This window comes from Notolepis coatsorum, assembly GCF_963971535.1.
Source record: "Notolepis coatsorum genome assembly, chromosome: 7".
Taxonomy (NCBI): Eukaryota; Metazoa; Chordata; class Actinopteri; order Aulopiformes; family Paralepididae; genus Notolepis; species Notolepis coatsorum.
Window position 1 is genome coordinate 28,382,986 of NC_140171.1, and position 22,500 is coordinate 28,405,485.

At 46.7% G+C, this 22,500-nt stretch overlaps 1 protein-coding gene across 1 annotated transcript in view; it reads right to left on the minus strand.

The window, feature by feature from the left end:
- fbxo41 (F-box protein 41) overlaps positions 1-22,500 on the minus strand; it is a gene marked incomplete at its 5' end in the record, with an annotated part of 107,520 nt that overhangs the window by 51,359 nt on the left and 33,661 nt on the right. The window contains one exon of the mRNA XM_084318994.1: positions 635-842. Within this exon, the coding sequence (XP_084175120.1) occupies positions 635-842 (208 nt within the window). The remainder of the gene's footprint in view (positions 1-634; positions 843-22,500) is intronic.

Consider the following 22,500-nt stretch of genomic DNA (forward strand, 5'->3'; position numbering starts at 1 on the left):
TTTAAAGAGACAGCGTACCTCGTTCTTCTCACATTTAGAGAGGCAGCATACATCGTTCTCACATTTAGAGAGGCAGCGTACCTCGTTATCACATTTAGAGAGGCAGCGTACCTCATTCTCACATTTAAAGAGACAGCGTACCTCGTTCTCACATTTGAAGAGGCAGCATACCTCGTTCTCACATTTAAAGAGGCAGCGTACCTCGTTCTCACAGTTCTCACATTTAAAGAGGCAGCGTACCTAGTTCTCACATTTAAAGAGGCAGCGTACCTCGTTCTCACAGTTCTCACATTTAAAAAGGCAGTGTACCTCGTTCTCACATTTAGCAAGAAGTTCCTGGGTTTGATTCCCGCTTGGGGACCAGGTTGCCGGCTTGCCAGGTACCCAGGTGGGGTATCTCCCGGGCCTTTCTGTGTGGAGTTTGCATGTTCTCCCCCGCGCTCGCAAGGGTTTCCCCCCAAAAAAAAAAAAAAATGGAAAAACATGCAGAACAGATCGCTAACGCTGTCGCGTCTCTGACAAAGACGGACAGGAGCACTTGAATCTGTCACAATGTCACCACGCCACCAAGACAAAGAACTTCTTCAAAGTCCAGTTTCATTCATTCATGAAGTCGCCACACGCTCCTCCTCACCTGGCGCCCGTTGCTCTTGGAGCCCTGGAGGCTGCAGCGTCCCAGGCTGCCGTTGGGCGTGGTGCCACAGCTGCTGATGATCTGCAGCTGCTTCTCGGCCCGGTCGGCCCGGTCCAGCAGCTCCTCGATGAACTGCTGCAGGCGCACCTTCGCGTTGGCTTCACGCGCCGCCGTCTCCTGGAGGAACTGGTCGATCTGAGCCACCTCCCTGCAGGCACACGGAGAGAACGACAATGTTGATTTCTCTACACCAGTGTATTAGCATTACTCGGGGATGCACCGATACTGGTATCGGATATCGGTCCGATACCAGGCTAAAATTAAATATCAGTATTGATCATTTCGGTAATTCGCCAATATTAATCCGATACCAAGAAACCCGTCTAACGTGCCAGAAATCAAAGTAAAGTGACTTGATTTGCTGTATTTTTGACACGTTAACTCTCTCTAAATGAGACAAATTTATTATATATCAATCGTTTTTGTCCAATGACCCCAAAATGATGGTCCAAGTCTATACTGTTCATTAAAGGTAATGGATCAGATCGGTACTTTGTATCAGCCGATACCCAAAGCCCAGGTATCGGGACTGAAAAAGTTGGATCAGCGCATCCCTAGTACTCCTGTCTGTATTAATTTGGTTGTGTGTTTTAATTTTTCTTTTTTTCATACAGTATGTAATTGTATTTTTGTTTTTATTCTCTTTTGCACAAATAAGAATTACAATTAAATCAAATCAAAGGGATATAACACTGCATTATAACACTACATTATAATATATATAAGTGTTATATCCCTTTGATTTGATTACATTACAAATACATTACATTATTATACATTACATTATACTGGACAAGATATTCAAACTGAACCGAACATTCTCCTTCGTCTTTCCCCTGCACACAGAATGGAGGACTGCTGTGGAGACAGAAGGATATAATGAATATCCATCTGTCCCTAACAGTGTGTGGTATCATATGAATACAATCAGTATGACTGAGAACACCGTGTTTATGCACGCTCTGGTAATCAATAAAGGACTCCGCAGAAATGTTCCACCTAATTGTCAACAGGAATTTATTCACATTCACATTCAAAAAAAAAATCCTCTTTTTAAGATAATATTTTCAGGGCATTACTGCTTAAGTGCAGTAAGTGCAGGGGGGGGGGGGGGTGAAGTTTGGATCCGACCCACACGCCAGGGGGACCTTGCGTCTCTGCAGGTCTAAGAACAGAGAGGCTCTGGCCTGCTCTCTGACGTGCTGGTTGTCACTGTTCAGCATGTTGAGAAGGTGACTGAGTCTCGTGGCAATGTACGTCCTTTCAAAGTTGGGAACACCCAGACCGCCCCTCCCCCCCACCACACACACACACACACAGACACACACAGACACACACAGACACACACACAAAACCCATTTTAATCACATTTCTCACCCCAATTCTACCTAGGGTATACTATCACATTATTCCTCCACCAGACTGAATCTCACCATTCTCTCTCTCTCTCCCTTCGTCTTTTCTTTATGTGTGCCTGTTAACATTAACCTGCATTCTAGAACTCCCAGAAGGATGCAGACTTCTTTCAGGCTTCCAGCAAAGGCTGCGTTTTCCTCCCTTTATCTCTGTTAACCCATTTAGACCTGAAACGCCTGCTAATAATGCATTATATAGCCTGCATATACACACAAATGTGTTTCCCGGATTCAATTTCGTGTGTCCTTTTAAACAACGTCAGACGCTACGGCCTACAAAACACTGTCGCCAGGAGAGCTGTAATGAGGCCATACTGCCATGCGACTCTGACTAGGCCAAAAGGAACAATTACGAGGTCATCTTTTGAGACGCAAATACAGACTGGGTCGTCCGTCACTGCCGGTACACGGAGACAAACAACTTCCCTGTGGTTTAATAGGCTCCTGTCCTTGTTTTTCTTCATTTGAAATAAAACCACACTGCATCTACAAGTGACGTTTCAATGTTATGATGGGATTGGCAGGAAGGGGCGTTTTTATATATTGTCCAAAGCTACAGTTTCTTGCAAATACTGGCTTTCAATGCGAATATTTTTTTAATTGGGGCACATTAGGTTAAAAATGCTTCACTGTGTTCGAGCACAGTCTGTCTCCCTGTCTTCAGGCAGAGTTCTATAAAGTGGGATTCCAGAATTAGACAGTGTTTGATTAAAAGGGGGCTTAATTTGTGCCGGATCCTCACGGGAGGGAGCAGCTATTTGGTCGGATCCGGCGCCTCCTCTGTCACTATCATAATCTGTAAATACATTTTGTGTAAAAACTGTGTTTTAAAATCGAATGTTTTCTGTTCTGTCATTATTTTATTTATCATTAAAGTTATTCGTAAGTAAGTAGGCATAGACAATTTCGGCTCAATGCCGCAATCCAAATCAGATTATATTAAAAAAGATGAAAGGTTCTTGAGGAACATCAAACAGGTCATGGAGTGATGCCTTCCTTGAATGCAGTGTTTGAGTTTTGTGCTCGTGAACCAGCCTACTGCTGACTGTGTGAACTAGCCTACTGCTGACTGTGTGAACCAGCCTACTGCTGACTGTGTGAACCAGCCTACTGCTGACTGTGTGAACCAGCCTACTGCTGACTGTGTGAACCAGCCTACTGCTGACTGTGTGAACCAGCCTACTGCTGACTGTGTGAACCAGCCTACTGCTGACTGTGTGAACCAGCCTACTGCTGACTGTGTGAACCAGCTGCTGACTGTGTGAACCAGCCTACTGCTGACTGTGTGAACCAGCCTACTGCTGACTGTGTGAACCAGCCTACTGCTGACTGTGTGAACCAGCCTACTGCTGACTGTGTGAACCAGCCTACTGCTGACTGTGTGAACCAGCCTACTGCTGACTGTGTGAACCAGCCTACAGCTGACTGTGTGAACCAGCCTACTGCTGTCTGTGTGAACCAGCCTACTGCTGACTGTGTGAACCAGCCTACTGCTGTCTGTGTGAACCAGCCTACTGCTGACTGTGTGAACCAGCCTACAGCTGACTGTGTGAACCAGCCTACTGCTGACTGTGTGAACCAGCCTACTGCTGACTGTGTGAACCAGCCTACTGCTGACTGTGTGAACCAGCCTACTGCTGACTGTGTGAACCAGCCTACTGCTGTCTGTGTGAACCAGCCTACTGCTGACTGTGTGAACCAGCCTACTGCTGTCTGTGTGAACCAGCCTACTGCGTACTGTGTGAACCAGCCTACTGCTGACTGTGTGAACTAGCCTACAGCTGACTGTGTGAACCAGCCTACTGCGTACTGTGTGAACCAGCCTACAGCTGACTGCATAAAGTAGGCAACTCTCACCAAAACTGGAAAACTAGTAAAGATTTTAAAAATACTTATTTGTTGTTGGTTTGCCATATGTATATAAAAAAAATCAGGAATTGTGATATATGCTAATATGATGATACAACTATGTATGTATCTGCAGAGAACAATGAGCAAGTTAACAAGCTGCTTCAACAAGAGTTAATGCCGGTCTCTGAACGGGACAAATTGAAGCTGAAAGTTTCAAAAACAAAATGCATGGTTCTGGGCTCCAAACATGCTCTCAGGACAGATCAGAAGTTGTGCCTCCATTTACAAGGTGTTGCCGTTGAGCAGGTTAAAGAAGTCAAATTGTTGGGTGTCACGATTGATGAAACACTATCATGGTCCACTCATATTAATAATATTGTAGCGGGAAAAAAAGTAAATGCATCTTCATGATTAGAAGGAGTGCCTATCTCCTATCTGACACAATAACTAAACTAGTTACACAATCTATACTAGTATTGTCAAACCTCGACTACTGTCCAACAATCTGGTCTAGTGCATCGAAACAAGAACTTGCTAAACTTTAGCTCACTCAAAACAGAGGTGCTCGTTTGGTACTTCACAGTTCCGTCAGGAGTAGTGTGGATGGTATGCATGCCAGGTTGTCATGGATGAAAGTGGAGGACAGACTGGCATGCAGCCTGGTTCTGTACCTAAAAAACATACACTCCTCACAGAGACCCTTTAACTTGTTTTCACAACTAACACCCATTAATAATAGACATAGCTATAATACCAGACAGGCCTTAAGCTGTTGCTTTACACTACCTCTGCCTAGAACCAATGCACTTAAAGAAACTGTCATACTGTATATAGAGCCATTGAATATTGGAATAGGCTCCCACAACATCTTACTGTAGCGGGTAACACATATGGCTTCAAAAAGAAACTTAGGAAAGCATTTATCAAGAAGGAAATCAGACTAAATCTAACCTGAATTGTATTGAGAATTTGAGATACATTGAGGTGAACTGCTCCTGTGTTTTAATTGTTCTTAAAGGATCTTAGATTTGAATTGTTTTATATTTTTATTCTTCTTATTTCATCTGACCTTTTTACTGTTTTTTTTTTTTTACGACAACATTTTATTTTGTTGATCTTTAATTTGATTCACAAGTGTTGAGTATGCTGCATTATATTTTGTATGTTTGCATATATTGTGTATTTGCACGGACCCCAGGAAGAATAGTCCTCACTGCGGTGGAGACTAATGGGGACAATAAACCCTAGTAGCAGGGCAAAGTCATTTAGAAGAATCAACAGGCAGCCGATAGTTCATGGATTATAAAAGGACACATAGTAAGTCTGTCCAAGACTCTGGGAATAACGTTAAACAGTATCTCCAGGTCAAACAAGCTTTCTGGGGGTTTAGTCAGATCGCAAATCATCACTTTAAACAGCCTCTCAGAGGACTACTATTTCACCTACCACCATGTTGGTCCTGCCTACATTAGTTAACCCATTACTGGTTATATTTGAGACCTATATTTTAGATCATTGTTATTACAGTAGGTGATTTTTTTATACATCTCTGAATCGACTATTCAACTACTTTTTGGGAGTATTGATGACTATGACTATGACTGGGGGTGACATTGGCTCAGGAGATAGAGCGGTCGTCTGGTAATCGGAAGTTTCCCGGTTCGATTCCCACTCCTGGCTGTGTGTGTCCTTGAGCAAGACACTTAACCCCTAATTGCTCCGGATGAGCAGCTTGGCACCTTGCATGGTCACCTCCGCCGTCGGTGTGTGAATGTGTGAGTGAATGGGTGAATGTGAGGAACTAAATTGTAAAGCGCTTTGGATTAAAACGCTATATAAATGCACCATTTACCATTTACTAAAATGCAGTAGTCGTGAATGACCTACTGGTTACAGGCAGCCATGATGTAAGAAAGACAACAACACAAACAGTCCTCTGCTCGTCATCATAGGATCGATTCCTCCCTGTCTTATTGTTGAAGGCAGGTGTAACATAGCCGGTGGAGGAAGAACCACTTTCTCTTTGACACCAAAACCTGCCATTTAATGTTGAAGTTTCACATGGCTGAAGATGTTTGTGCTATCAAACCTTCCTTCCTAGCCAACCTGCCACGGCTAACAGCAAAACACAAGACAAAATGATAAATAGACCCAGAAATGTTAAGTACATCACCAGTTGCTTTTTCTTAAAGGTGCTGTGAGTAGTATTTCTTTGTTAAAGTATAAGTTAAGTAGCTCTACATTCAAACAGCCATCACTGATATAGAGTGTTTGGTCAGTAACATGGGTCTCCCAGTCCCTCCGCTCTGCATTTCCTGGTATCCCTTCCCACTTTATCCAATCAGGAGAGAGGACCAAATATTATTAGCTTAAAACTAGGTTTTATTTCTTGTTTTTGTCAGACAATTCTTGCAGTGAGAGTTATCTCTCCTGATTGGATAAAGTGGGAACGGGATACCAGAACATGTATTTTCTGTTCACTGCAAAACGGAGGGACTGAGAAACCCATGTTACTGACCAAACACTGACTAGCAATTCTCAGGTGTTAGTGGAGTGAAAAGAAGGCCATTTGTTTTGAAATTCTGTAAAGTAAAAGCGACATAAAAAAAACCAAACACACTGTAGAAATACATATCTAGTACAAATACCTCAGAATACTACTTCACACAGCATTACACAGTTTTAGTTACTTTCCACCCCTGCCCCCACCCTCTCTCGCTGTCTCTATCTTTCGCTTCATTGCCAGGGATGACATTCCCCACCGTTGTGACATTCACAGAGTAAACATGGACTGATTAAGAGTGTGTGTGTGTGCGTGTGCGTGTGCGCGCGCGTGTGTGTGTGTGTGCGTGTGTGCGTGTGTGTGTGTGTGTGTGAGTGATCATCCCAGCTCTCCATTATAGCCCGTCCTCGCTGGCCGTGTTGAGTGGAGGATCTCTGCAGAGTGCCCCCTAGGGTACACTGATACTGTACCACTCGCTCACTCTGCTACGCTCCCCCAGTGGCACAGCTGTGAAGCAGCCTCTGCCTTTATAACACTGACCTTTACCTCCAGGCAGGACCTGGCGAGCCAACCGCCTCCCCAAAAAAACAACAAGATTCAAAATAAAAAAAGAAATAGGTCATACGGACAAACCTCAAGACGACCTCGCAGACAGGGAGACCGGAAAGGGCGGAGCCTGGTTTCTTATCATATTATGGGATGTAAACAGGCGGGGGTTGTCAGGATCACAGGGAAAGTGGAGCACGGGGAGAATGAGGGCTTTCTAAATAGAATGTCTCCTTCATGCAATATGAATGCAAGATTATAGGCTTTTTTAGAAATAATCGGGTTTACGTTGAGGATTCAATCCCATCTCAAGCTCCTATGCACTCAGGATTGTGTGTGCATGTGTGCATGTGTGTGTGTGTGTGTGTGTGTGTGTGTGTGTGTGTGTGTGTGTGTGTGTGTGTGTGTGTGTGTGTGTGTGTGTGTGTGTGTGTGTGTGTGTGAGATTCTAAGTGGGCTATGACTTTTCTCCTCCTGTTCCAGGGGGGATTGTCAGCTTTGTCAGCCTTGAATCAGAGATGAGGTGACTGTTTGCAGCTCTACACCGGGTGAACATGCAGGACGGAGGAGGCGTCACTACAAGCCCAGAATGTCACGTCCCGGGGGACTGCGTGAGAAAACACACAACATTTAGCCTCGTCGTTTGGCCCTCCGTTGCTAATTCATCCTCTGCCGAGCATCTGTCCATACTCTGACCCACTACTTGGATCTAAAAACAACACAATTGTTAAGCAGTTAAACACGTTGTTATACTGTACACACCTAGTCAGTGAGAACTGGATGGTAAAACTGTGAACGCTCGCTCGTGTTCTTCTTATCTACAGTACTAGTCGGAGAACGCGGTCAGTATTTAGTGTTTTCCCGTGGGACAGGTTTGTTTGGAGCGTGTCTTACTCCAGTAGCGGGCTGCAACTCATGACGGCGGCTCTTGCCAGTTATGGCGTGTAGACCATTTCAAACTGCGAAACATAAACATTTTGAACGTTTGAACGTTTATTCCCTGTTGCAGCGTTTGCTATAATACAATAGCTGACAGGAAATAAACTTGGACCAAAGCTGTTCCCTACACCATTCCGTTGAAAAGGTCTAGCGTAATAGCTATTGATTTGCTTTGACAAGTTGAGATAAGGCTGTACTAAGCTAACAGCCTACAGACTATATGATTATCATAAAGTGTGTCTGTTTACATGGGCATTAAGATTAAGATTCAGGGTTTTCCATCAATGAGTTAGCAAATGTAAGCACCATAAGACAGCCAGGATACATCCCAAAAGTGAGAAACCTGAATATTATAACTGGGAAATGTAAAAAATGTATGAATGAATGAATGAATGAATGAATGAATGAATGAATGAATGAATGAAAACTTTATTAACAGATTGCAGAATGGGTACAGTGCAGTACAGCTCAATACATACAATTGTTAAGGGGATGCAGACCAGAGAAAGACTTTCGTCTTGTTTCCACCAGGGTCCCCCATTTCCAATTCATCGTAACATATATGACATACATGACATACAGATAGACAGTACTGCTACATCTATACATTTATGACATACCAGATTTGCAATTACAGTACTGTATTTGTGATACAAAAAGAGTCCAGAAAGAAAAGAGTATATACATTAGGCGTAGAAACTGTACATTGGATTGGGTAGGTGGGGGTGGGACTGTACATTGGAGGTGGTTGGGGGGGGGGGGGGGGGGGGGGGGGGGGGTAGGAGTGGGGGGGGGGGGGGTAGGAGTGGGGGGGGGGGGGGGGGTTGGCGGGGGTTGTGTTCGGACATTTACAGGGGCCAGTTTCGAGTTGCAGTCTCCCTTAGGTGTTTTTTTGAGAGTGTTTTTGAAAGTGGGTAGTGATTCACATTCCTTTACAGCTTTGGGTAGGGCGTTCCACATTGATGTGGCATAATTGCGAAACGTGTTTAGTCCCTTGTTTGAGCCGAATCTGGGTTTAACATGATTTGTGGAGCTCCCTCTGGTGTTGTGATCGTGGTATTCACTGACCTTTGGGAAGTATTTAGTCATGTACATGGGTACCTTGGTCGTGTAGTGTATCTTGTAGACCAGGCCCATTGCAAGTTGCTGTACTCTGTCGTCTACTCTAAGCCATCCTAGGTTGTCAAAGTGGGCAGGGGTGAGGTGGGTTCTAGGAGTAAGGTCAAGCAGTAGTCTGACCAGTTTGTTTTGAGATGTTTGTAATTTTGTTTTTAGCGCCTTTGAGGTGCTTTGGTACCATGAGGTGCAAGCATAGTCGTAGTACCCTTGAATGAGTGCTCCTGCTAGAGTCTTCAGGGTATTCTTGTTTACCAGTGAGGAGATCCGGTACAAGAAACGAGTTCGTTGGTTGACTTTTTTTATTACATTGGATGCCATTTTGTCACAGGAAAGATTTGCCTCTAGGATGGAACCCAGGTAGGTAATATCTTCTTTCCTTGTGACAATATTGTCACCCACTGTAACTGAGAAGCCGTCGGTCTTGCTGAGTTTGTTATTTGAACCGAAGAGAATGGACTCTGTTTTGCCCATGTGTAATGATAGTTTGTTATCAGCGAGCCATATGCAGATTTTGCTTAGTTCTGAGCTGAGGGTTTTTTCAACCTGTAATTTGTTCTTGTCAGAGACCAGCAGGGCTGAGTCGTCCGCAAACAGGAACAAGTTGCAGTCACAAGCTGACGACATGTCATTTGCATAAATTAGGAACAGTAGCGGACCTAGTATGCTTCCTTGTGGAACACCACAGTTTACTGTGAGGGGGGGGGATAGGGTACCGTTTACCTCCACCATCTGCTCTCTCCCCTCCAGGTAGGATTGCATCCAGCTCACTGATAGACTATCAAAACCAATTGCTTTTAGCTTGTCAATCAGAATGGTGTGATTGACAGTGTCGAAGGCCTTTTGTAGGTCCAGCATGACCATGCCGCAGTATTTGCCCGCGTCCACCTCTTGTGTATGCCTGTTGCTGTCGTGTTCTGTTGTATTTGTGAGTTCCATTTCCATGGAAATTATTCCGCAAATTCATGATGTTCTCTAGGGCTAGAGATTTTGTTTACAATGATTTGCATATCGACTCTGAGCAGGTCTGACATTGAGAGAGTTACAGAATACAAATTTCTTGGCATGAATTTCTTGATGAGAAATTTACATTTAAGTACCTATAGACAATCTTGCCAGTACCAGCTTCCCAGTGATTAGCAGAAAGAGGGTTAGTGAAGTAGTTTTTTTTCCTGTATGACGGAGATGTGATTTTTTTAAATGCTGCTCCTTCCACTCCTTCGAAATATCTAAACACGATCATTCTGCTCTCTAGATCTATAACTGGTGATGGATACTGCATCCTGTATGATAAAGCAGGTTGGTCTTCTCTCGAGAGGCGAAATAAACATTGGTATCTTTAAGGCCATTGCCGGGAAATAGCCACCTTATATCACAATGTTGCTAGATTGGAATCATGGACCCTATCAGACACGCTCAAATGACTGGCTCATGCTTAAGGTCCCCAGAGTGGAGACTGGGCTGGAAAGTTAGCCTTTTTTAATATCCCACCTTCTTGCAATGATTTTCAACTCTCACCAAAAATCAATACCCCACTAACCCACAGTTTAAAAACATGATTACAAATCTCCCTGTTTCAGTCTGTGACTGTTTTAATCATCTTGTTTTTTTTTCCTATTTATTCAATGTCTAACTGTCTAAACAGATTTTTTACTTTGTTTTTATTTGTGTTTTGACCTGTTTTTAACTTGCCTGTAATTTCGACGTCATTGAAAATTAGGGGAAAACTCATCCTTTTGAGAATTGATAAAAGGTTTGAATGAATGGATATACAATTTTGTCATGGCATATTGGCATTTGGAATATGAAAATGCATGTAAACATATTAACCAGGATATTAGCTAGTATCCCGTATATTACTGTAATGTGTATTGTATATAAATGCACAAAATATTTACAGATCAGGATGGTAATCATACAGTGAAGACTGCTGTAGTCAGAATAAGGCCTAAAGCAGGGGTTCAATGGTGACAATAGCGGCCACTTTTATTATGAAATTCGTAGCGCAAATAACCTTTATTATGAAACAGCAGCTCCACCAGTGCCTCCGCCTCGCCACAACATCATATCAGCCAAACATTCGAAAACTCGCATTTGAGCGGAGATGCCACTTTTTGCATTGACACGAATATTATAATTTTCTTTTTAAAAGAGCATTTTGGTTGTTAGACTTGTTTTAACGTTTTCAAAGGTGTTTGAAATGTATGGTGGTTGTTGTGAAGGATCAGATTAAACCGAATATATATATTTATATATATATATATATATATATTTAAATAGTATTTGTATATCGTTTGATATCCCCTGTATATTCCTTGTACAATATGCACTGAATATCCCTTTAGTCTACTAAACAGCCCATAATAGTTTCATTCTACCATTGGACGAGAACCTGGCACCAGCAGCCATACCCCTAGGTTCAAGTTCAATCGTGCCGCCCAACATGTCGTGGCAAGCCCCGGTTCCGCGTAGGAATACGTCTGGCGAAATACGAATGGTACTATTTGTTCATAGCGCATATATATATGGCGCAAGTAAAGTAGAACTTTCTTTTAGTCCAGTTCTTTACCCTCCAACAGAGTGACAGACGCGAAGCCTCACCCACGACGCACGTGTGGTGCAGTAAGGCCTACTTGGCCTCAGAATAGGCATTGAGATATCGTGTGGATTAATAGTTGAATAGTCATAGTTTGGCACTATACCGTCGAGTTGGACGTATTCTATTAAGCTAATAATAGTCTATTTATGTATGGTGCATCGTTCGGTTAGAGTTGTAAAGTTATCAGTACCCCCATCGTTCCTGACGTTATCTGGACGCTTAACCAGGCTGGGCAGACCACTAGTGGTGCTTGCATCCGAGGAGCTCCGGGCCAGGGCGACTGGACCTGTATATTGGATTACTCTACCCGGACGACGGCGAGCCTTCCACGGCTTGGATTATGCTTTGGGTGCTTTGATTATTCCATGGATAACGGCCAACACTGCGGAGTGTTGGAACTACCCCCCGGAGAGGACTCCAGGTGAGACGGCGCTCTACACCAGTGAGGTCGCCTCACGTCTCTCCGTTGTGGACCGGCAGCTACCGTCCACCAGAGGGTCCAGCTGTATTCGTCTGCGGACCGAGGTTCTGTGGGCACCGTGTTCAAGACTTTGAATTCTCCCAAGAAATCGTCGGCCAGATGGGATACCGCCAGCGGCTTCTCTAACCCCCCCCTCCTACTGTCTTACAACCAGCGGGACCCCCCCCCCCCCCCCTTAGTGTATCCAGCTATAATCATTTAAGTACCATCGCTATAGTTTCCTAAAGAAACAGGTTGTATACTTACTCCCTGCGTAACCAGAGATTGGACATTCAATGTTGATTTACCTATGAATACTCATTTGCCATACAAGTGCATTTCAAATCATAAGTGTAAACAAGTGAACGTTGTATATACCTTTTGCTATATTAAATATTCGATTTGTACATTTGTGTGGACTTCGTTTCATCAGGTGGGAAAGTGTTCATCATATTTATATCATGTACTGGATGGCCAGAAGTTAAAGTACAAGAGGTAGTGGTATTAAATACCATATCTAACAATACAGTCAGGGAATTGTACCCCTCAGTTACAATTGGTCCTTCGAGCCGGATGGTAACTAGTGTAATATTAATATAGTGTTATTAATATTGAAATGGCCTATGATGAACACTCCACGAAACGGTCCTCCTAACCTAGAACACCCGCGGCGCAGACGACAGCCACCTCAGTACTTAGAGGATTACACTGTCAGTCAACTACCTAGCCTTCGACAAACGGTAAACGCGGTAAAAGTAGAAAGTAAAATTATGTCTGACCTTAACGACCAGGTTTCCCCGACCACAGAGACCCTAGTAGGTTCTAATATAACTGACCAAGCTCACGGTGGGGACCAGGAGGGAGCTGACATGCCTTTACCCCCCGCCACTACCGAAGAAGTAGTCCCCGACCAGCCCCGGGAGGAAGACAACCCTACAGAGCGAGAACTCTGCACGGAAGAAGAGGAGGAGAGCGCAGAGGAAATAGAGCTCCAGGACTCCCCAACGAGTACCCCCAGGAGCGGCTCACGCAGGAGCGGCTCACCTCCACAACCGCCTTCCCCCAGCGAAGCGGAGAGGATGCTACAACAGGCGTTCCTCGTCAGCCTGACAGCCTCTACCGAACGCGATCGACTTCAGGGTGAACGCGATCGTCTCCAAGCACAGGCGCTTAGCGAGCGCGAACAACTCCAAGCACAGGCGCTTAGCGAGCGCGAACAACTCCAAGCGCAACAACGGAGCGAAGAAGAGCGCACACGCCTGGAGATGAGACGCCTTCAGACGGAAGAGAATATGGCAAGAGACCGGGCCGACGCCCAGCGCGCCGCTGCCGGTGCCCAAAGAGAAGCAGATCTCACCAAGCGCGAAGTCGAGCGCGACAAGTTACAAGCGCAGCTAATGGAGCAGCTGATCCGCAAGGCAACACCCTCTCCCTCCGCCAGGGGTTCAAGGAACTCGTCGAGACAACAGTCAAGGGCAGCGTCTCCTCACCGAGCAAGCGACCCTGAACTTGACCAACCGACCGAGCCTATACCCCCCACAGACCCCCTTCCCAGACCGGTCCAAGCGAGACCCAGCTACAAGGAAGGAGCGGCATACACTGCGGAGAAGCTAAATAAACGATTACAGGATCTGGAAGATCTGATAGAGGAAGAAGAGGGAGAGGAGGAGAACCAAGCCCGACGACAGCACAGTACTCCACCGGACCAGGAGGTCCAGTACAGCCCAGGCTATACCCCCGCGGCGCTGCGCTACAGACCCCCGACTCTATTCACGGGTGAGCACGACGCACGACCAGCCCCGAGGAATAGCACCTGGACCAGCGGGCCATGGTACCCTGTCGGTACCAGCCCACAGAGGGGCGCAAGAGGGGACTCGCCTAGGAGGTCTCTCCCCCAACGCTCGCCGATGTATCAGCCATCCACGGCGTCATACATTGCCACGCCGTCATTTCCAGACTTCGCCTATGAGAGTCGAGCACAGTACACGGAGCTCCGGATGTGCTTAGAGACAATGATGGTGGATGTCGCTGATGAACGCCACAAGTATGCAATATTACTGAAGCACCTAAAAGTACCGCGAGCGCACAATATAGCGCTAGCCTATGCCACCTCTTCGACCCCATACACAGCGGCCCTGGCGGCGCTGGACCAGAGATATGGACGTATATGGGATTACGTAATCCAAGAGATAAGGCATATTGATCGCCTACCCCCAGCAACAGACAATCGCTCATTAGACGACCTGTCAATCAAAGTGCAGTCCCTGGTAGGGATGCTGGGAGCGCAACGGGAAAAGGGCATGCATGAGCTATACGCCAACTCTAACGTCGAGAGGATTTTGGAGAAGCTGCCACCCGCAAGACAAGAGCGTTTTAGGCGGCAGAGAGACTACCGGGATCCCAACGGCCCCGAACCATCCCTCCTTGATCTAGCCGACTTCCTGGCGAGAGAAGTCAGCAGCTTACGACTGGATACATTCGGGCGGAGCACGCCAAGCTCCAGAGAGGGACCCAGGAGAATAAATGATGGAAGAAGATCGGTGACTGTCATGCACCAATCAGAGTCAGTACCGAGCAGTAAGAGCCACAGTACCCCCTCGAGAAAGGAGAAGTGGAAGATAGTGTGTCCCTACTGTGAGAAAGAACACTGGCTGTCACAATGTGACCTGTTCACAAAGATGAATGCAGAAGAAGTGAGTCAATGGATAAAGTCCAACAGGCGCTGTTACCGATGTGCGCGACCACACATGGCAGCCGAATGCCGCCTAAAGAAAAGGTGCAGTCGGTGCGACGGAGCCCATCTAGATATACTACACGAAAGTAACAGAAGACGGCCTCCACCCGCACCATCGAGCGGCACCAAGGCAAGTGTCATGTACATTGACCCCGCCAGCAGCAGCGGCGCCCAAGTGCTCTTAAAGGTAGTCCGTGTGACATTGAGCTACCAAGATAAAGTCATGGACACTTACGCCGTCCTTGATGACGGGTCAGAGAAGACCCTTCTGCTTGCATCCGCTGCGGCCCAGCTGGGACTGCGGGGGAGCAAGAACGAAATGACGATTCGGACAATAAGAAGAGATTTAAAGACGATAAAGGGCGAGAATGTCTCCTTCACTATCGCAGCAAACGGGCAGCCAGAGCGACGGTATAAGATTACAAATGCTTTCACCAGCCAAGAAATAGGACTATCGCAGTACACCTACCCTATCGCCAAGTTGATGGATAAATATGTGCACCTGCGACAACTACCTATCCCGCTCATAGACGGCGCTACCCAGACCCTGCTGATAGGCTCCGACCATGCAGAACTCATAGTCCCGATTGACCGGGTCCATACAGGACCCCGAGGCTGTCCTGCAGCAGTCGAGACCCGCCTAGGGTGGACCCTACAAGGCCCCCTCGCTAAATCTCTCAACCGAACAGCAGCCACTAGCTGCTTCCACTCCAGAACGACAGAAGAAGACACCACTCTCCTGCAGCATGTCGAGAGGCTATGGACACTAGAGACAATGCCCTTTAAGAACGAAAAGAAAGATATTCGTTCTAAAGAAGACATTTACGCCATCAACCTACTCGAGCAGGGGACAAAGAGAGTCACAGTCGGCGGAGTGATGAGATACGCAACTCCACTCCTGAGGCGAGAGGGAATGCCCACCTTTCACGCAAAGAAAGACGCCACGGAGCGCTATCTACTGAACACAGAGCGGCGCCTAGCCAAAGACCCCGCCCAAGAGAGTGTGTACCGCGCTGAGATTGAGAAGCTAATCACAGCGGGACACGTGACAAAGATTGACATTAAAGAGGCCGATCAGACGACCGAATCATGGTACGTGCCGCATCACAAGGTCCATCACAACGGCAAGGATCGCATTGTGTTTAACTGCAGCTACCAGATCGGATCCCAAAATCTGAATAAAGAGCTCTTGCCCGGCCCCACACTCGGCCCCTCCCTACTAGGCGTGCTACTGCGCTTCCGCCAGGACAAGGTGGCTATCAGCGGGGATATCAAAGGGATGTTCTTGCAGGTGAGACTAGTAGAGGAGGACAAGCCCCTGCTGCGGTTCCTATGGAGAGAGAGGATCGGAGATGAGAACCCAGCCATCTACCAGTGGGAAGTACTCCCCTTCGGAACCACATGCAGCCCGTGCTGTGCTACATTTGCACTACAGAAACACGTCGCAGAGGACCCAGCAGCAGATGAAGAGGTCCAACGCAGTGTGAAGAACAGTTTCTACGTGGACAACTGTTTACAAAGCGTTTCGACTCAAGAAGAAGCCGAGGCTCTCCTAATCAAGTTACGCGCCTCCCTGATCAAAGGCGGCTTTGATCTCAGGCAGTGGGCCAGCAGTGACCCGCACGTATTGCGCAGCCTCTCCCCCGCGGACAAGGCTGCCAGCAGCGAGACTTGGATGGCGACCATCCCAGGAGAAGCCCAAGAAATGACACTAGGACTAGTCTGGCGCTTCAAAACAGACTCGCTCCACTATAGACACAAACCCTTGGCTCCAGAGCAGGGAAGGTCGACGGCGATATTGACCACCAGACGGAGTGTGTACAGAACACTCGCCAGACAATATGACCCGTTGGGATGTATTCTACCTTACACCACCAGGGCAAAGATGATTGTACGAGCACTATGGGACAAGGACCAGGGCTGGGACGACCCAATACCCGCACACCTTGCCTCAACATGGAGAGAGTGGGAGACGGAACTCCGCTCACTCCCAGGCGTCAACATACGCCGCAGCTACTTCCCATCCACAGTGAGGCCAGAGACATGCGAGATTGATCTACACGTCTTCAGCGACGCCTCCGAAGTAGCCTATGGATCGGTGGCCTACTTGCGTGCCCAAGAGAAGGAAGGAAAGATACACACTGCTTTCATCCTGGCCCGCTCAAGAATAGCCCCACGAAAGCAACAATCTATCCCACGTCTAGAGCTCTGCGCAGCCCTAGCAGGAGCGCATCTAGCCACGTTAATCCAACGTGAACTCACCATTCCGGTGCACAGAACAATCTTGTGGTCAGATTCCACGACAGTACTCACATGGATCAAGTCTGATTCATGCAGATACAAAGTCTTCGTGGGAGTCAGAGTCACCGAGATTCAAGAGTTAACAGAAGCAGCGAGCTGGCGGTATGTGGACACCAAACACAACCCAGCTGACGTCATCACCCGGGGAATGTCTCTGGATGACCTCACCCGTCGCAACATCTACAGTGACGGACCAGAATTCCTCAAGCTCCCGGAAGGAGAGTGGCCTACGCCCACCCCACGGGAAGCAAGTAACGAGGAGGCCGAGAACAAGAAACCTATGTTCTGTGGACTGAGCACAGTCGCCTCCACAGACCCCAACATAGATGACTGCATTACCCTAGAGAGTGCGCAGCAGAGGACATTCCTGTGGCACCACCCAGAGATTCAGTCCACCACTGACATGTCAGCAGCTGACTACGAAGAAGCAGAACTTCTTCTACTACAACGAGCCCAGAGAGACTCGTTCCCCGATGAGCTAGACTGTCTACAGGGAGGAAAGCCCGTCCCATCAGACAGCAGACTGCTCCACCTGGCACCCGAGAGTGACGCCCATAATCTCATCAGAGTGGGTGGTCGCCTGCGGAGAGCCCCCGATCTACCGGATGACATTAAGTACCCGATAGTCTTGAACAGCCGACACAAGGTCACAGAGCTGATCATAAAGAAATACGACGAGGATGTACACCACGCAGGAGCAGAGAGAGTCTTCGCGGAGATCAGACGTCGTTATTGGATACTGCAAGGGAGAGAAGCAGTGCGGCGCTTCCAGCGAACCTGTCTAGACTGCCGTAAGTGGCGCGCGCAGCCCAGCATACCACGGATGGCTGACTTACCCCCCTGTCGCCTCCGACTCGGCGACAAGCCATTCCACTCCACAGGCATGGACTGCTTTGGCCCGTTGTATATAAAGAGAGGAAGAGGAACCGAGAAGCGGTGGGGTATTGTATTCAAATGCATGACCACCAGAGCGATACATATCGAGCTCCTTCCGACCATGAGCACAGACTCATTCCTTATGGCCTTCCGAAGATTCACATCACGGAAAGGAAAACCGTCTACATTGTTGTCTGATCACGGGACAAACTTCAAAGGCGGAGAAAGAGAGCTGAGAGAGAGCTTCCAAGCTATGGGCCCAGAACTTAAGACCCACCTAGCTCCATCCCAGATTGACTTCCAGTTTAATCCCCCGAACGCACCCCACTTCGGTGGAACCTGGGAACGAGAAGTACGTTCTATAAAGACAGCCCTGTACGCCGTGCTTGGGGCCCAGACTGTGGCGGAGGAAGTCCTAATGACAGTCCTCACGGAGATCGAGGGAGTATTGAACTCAAAGCCCCTCGGTTACGTCTCCAGTGATGTAGCAGATGTCGACCCAGTCACCCCCAACACACTCCTAATGGGGCGGCTGGACCCCGCGCTACCCCAGACAATGTACAGGCCTGAAGAAGCGAACGGCCGAAGAATGTGGAGGTACAGTCAAGTACTAGCTGACAAGTTTTGGAGCAGCTTCCTACTCCACTACCTACCGTCACTACAGACCCGCCAGAAGTGGGTAAAAGAGAGAGACAATTTGACAGAAGGAACAGTCGTCATGATTATCGACCAGTCACTACCCAGAGCTATGTGGCCGGCTGGCCGCGTAAGCAAAGTGATCACCGGTGCCGATGGCAAGGTCCGAGCAGCTGAAGTACTCGTCCAAGGGCGCACTTACACACGACCCGTGGCGAGGCTAATAGAACTGCCCCGACTCCCAGACACTATCGATGATGACCATGACCCCATGACTTTGTGAGTTGACTGACCCTTACAGCGGACCTTGAGTGGTAGACAGTGCGGTTAATCTGTCTCTGCTTAGCTAATTAGGTGGGACTAATTAGGGGGCGGCTGTTGTGAAGGATCAGATTAAACCGAATATATATATTTATATATATATATATATTTAAATAGTATTTGTGTATCGTTTGATATCCCCTGTATATTCCTTGTACAATATGCACTGAATATCCCTTTAGTCTACTAAACAGCCCATAATAGTTTCATTCTACCATTGGACGAGAACCTGGCGCCAGCAGCCATACCCCTAGGTTCAAGTTCAATCGTGCCGCCCAACATGTCGTGGCAAGCCCCGGTTCCGCGTAGGAATACGTCTGGCGAAATACGAATGGTACTATTTGTTCATAGCGCATATATATATGGCGCAAGTAAAGTAGAACTTTCTTTTAGTCCAGTTCTTTACCCTCCAACAGAGTGACAGACGCGAAGCCTCACCCACGACGCACGTGTGGTGCAGTAAGGCCTACTTGGCCTCAGAATAGGCATTGAGATATCGTGTGGATTAATAGTTGAATAGTCATAGTTTGGCACTATACCGTCGAGTTGGACGTATTCTATTAAGCTAATAATAGTCTATTTATGTATGGTGCATCGTTCGGTTAGAGTTGTAAAGTTATCAGTACCCCCATCGTTCCTGACGTTATCTGGACGCTTAACCAGGCTGGGCAGACCACTAGTGGTGCTTGCATCCGAGGAGCTCCGGGCCAGGGCGACTGGACCTGTATATTGGATTACTCTACCCGGACGACGGCGAGCCTTCCACGGCTTGGATTATGCTTTGGGTGCTTTGATTATTCCATGGATAACGGCCAACACTGCGGAGTGTTGGAACTACCCCCCGGAGAGGACTCCAGGTGAGACGGCGCTCTACACCAGTGAGGTCGCCTCACGTCTCTCCGTTGTGGACCGGCAGCTACCGTCCACCAGAGGGTCCAGCTGTATTCGTCTGCGGACCGAGGTTCTGTGGGCACCGTGTTCAAGACTTTGAATTCTCCCAAGAAATCGTCGGCCAGATGGGATACCGCCAGCGGCTTCTCTAACCCCCCCCTCCTACTGTCTTACAACCAGCGGACCCCCCCCCCCCCCCCCCCCCTTAGTGTATCCAGCTATAATCATTTAAGTACCATCGCTATAGTTTCCTAAAGAAACAGGTTGTATACTTACTCCCTGCGTAACCAGAGATTGGACATTCAATGTTGATTTACCTACGAATACTCATTTGCCATACAAGTGCATTTCAAATCATAAGTGTAAACAAGTGAACGTTGTATATACCTTTTGCTATATTAAATATTCGATTTGTACATTTGTGTGGACTTCGTTTCATCAGGTGGGAAAGTGTTCATCATATTTATATCATGTACTGGATGGCCAGAAGTTAAAGTACAAGAGGTAGTGGTATTAAATACCATATCTAACAATACAGTCAGGGAATTGTACCCCTCAGTTACAGTGGTAATGTTAAGTTCGAAGCGGTCCTGTGTATCTAGTTTCCATTCGGTTAATAGCCTGTTTTAATTTGTGATAAACAAACGAGTGTTGCGCTTCTCTGTCATGGACAATTACATTTTTTATTTCATGAAAGTCTAGGCCTGCGTTAAAGTGTTTCCAGCAGTAGGCTATCATTTAGCAAATTTGATGCTCCTTTTAACAAAAAACTAAAATGGTTATTGAATGTTACATTTGGACTTGCATATTTGGTAGGCCTATTACCAGATATCACTATACAGTAGGCCTACTCCCAGATATCACTATACGGTAGGCTTACTCCTATCTTAGAATCTTCTCTCTTCTCCATTATAAGTATTTTCATAATAGGAACATTGTATTAATGCAACAAACACACTGCCTGAGTGCCTGACGTTCTGACTGAGTAACTTCCTCATTCTAAGCTCGTATTTCCACCTGGAATTAAAATCCGATCTGGGTGATCCGATCACAAGTGGACAGTTCTAAGTACGTCAGAATGTCTCTCCACATGCGTGGCGATCGTTATTGGATATCGGATCAGATCTCATTGCGGATCTTGCTTTCCCGCTCAATATGCAAATAAACACTTAGGCCTACGCCTACATTAAGACGCGTTAAAATTAAATAATATAATAAAGCGCATGCAGTGTTTCCATTACAACTTGATGGAAGACTACACAACTTTCAAATGCTCCCTGACAGTGAGAATGGAGGGGCAGCACACTAGATAACCTGCTGCCCAGTTATTATTTTCTAAACTGCTCGTCTTGACCCCCCCTTCACCTCTCTCATCATCAACTACCTTCAAGTTTGAAATTAATAAGGAGGTGAGATGATTTACAGCATTTACGCAGCATATAATGGGGGCTCTCCACTCGTTATCCTCCTGCCATATTCTCATTGTGGATATTAGCCGACACCTCACCTGCATTCTGCATGAATTAAGCTTTTCTGTTATCCAAATTACCTGAAAGCTGGGAAGATATGGGAAAGACGATGCAGATAATAAAACCACTCTCCAGGCGATACCAGATAATAAAACCACTCTAGAGGCAATCCCAATACAGAACGTTGGAAAGATCATAAATTGTACTTCCAAGAGAAGGATGAACAACGAGTGTCTCCGGCGATGACAGCTGTCTACAGAAGTCGTAACTACATGAATGAATGTATATACAGAAAAAAAATCACTCTGGGAGTTTGTGAACAGTGGGGAGCCGGTGCACTGAAAGGCTTTAATTAAGCTAATGATTGTTTTGTGGATGCTTGTGATTATGAAAAGGCATGGGGCGCAGCGAGCCCACATTACAATAGAGGATTCTGATAACATCAAAAAAACTATTTTATTCAACATGATTTCTTTTTTGCCTAAATATGGACCAGCTTGCGCAATTTGAGAACTGGAGATGAGGAAAAAAGAGGAAGAGAAGGAGGAAGAAAAGGAGAGCAGATATGTTCACCTTCTCTGTGTTCATAGCATAGAATTATACAGGAAGAGATTCACAAGACCCCAGAGGACATGTACAGTTCACCAGGCAGTCCTTCAATGTGGCCCAGGAAACATTTTCATACAGAATGTGGCCAGAATGTGGCCAAAGAGCAGTCACCTGGTTGTTCTCACCAGCAGTAGAGCAGTAGTCTGGTTGTTCACACCAGCAGTCAAGCAGTAGCCTGGTTGTTCACACCAGCAGTCGAGCAGTAGTCTGGTTGTTCACACCAGCAGTCAAGCAGTAGCCTGGTTGTTCACACCAGCAGTCAAGCAGTAGTCTGGTTGTTCACACCAGCAGTAGAGCAGTAGTCTGGTTGTTAACACCAGCAGTAGAGCAGTAGTGTGGTTGTTCACACCAGCAGTAGAGCAGTAGTGTGGTTGTTCACACCAGCAGTAAAGCAGTAGTGTGGTTGTTCACACCAGCAGTCGAGCAGTAGCCTGGTTGTTCACACCAGCAGTAGAGCAGTAGTCTGGTTGTTCACACAAGCAGTAGAGCAGTAGTGTGGTTGTTCACACCAGCAGTCAAGCAGTAGCCTGGTTGTTCACA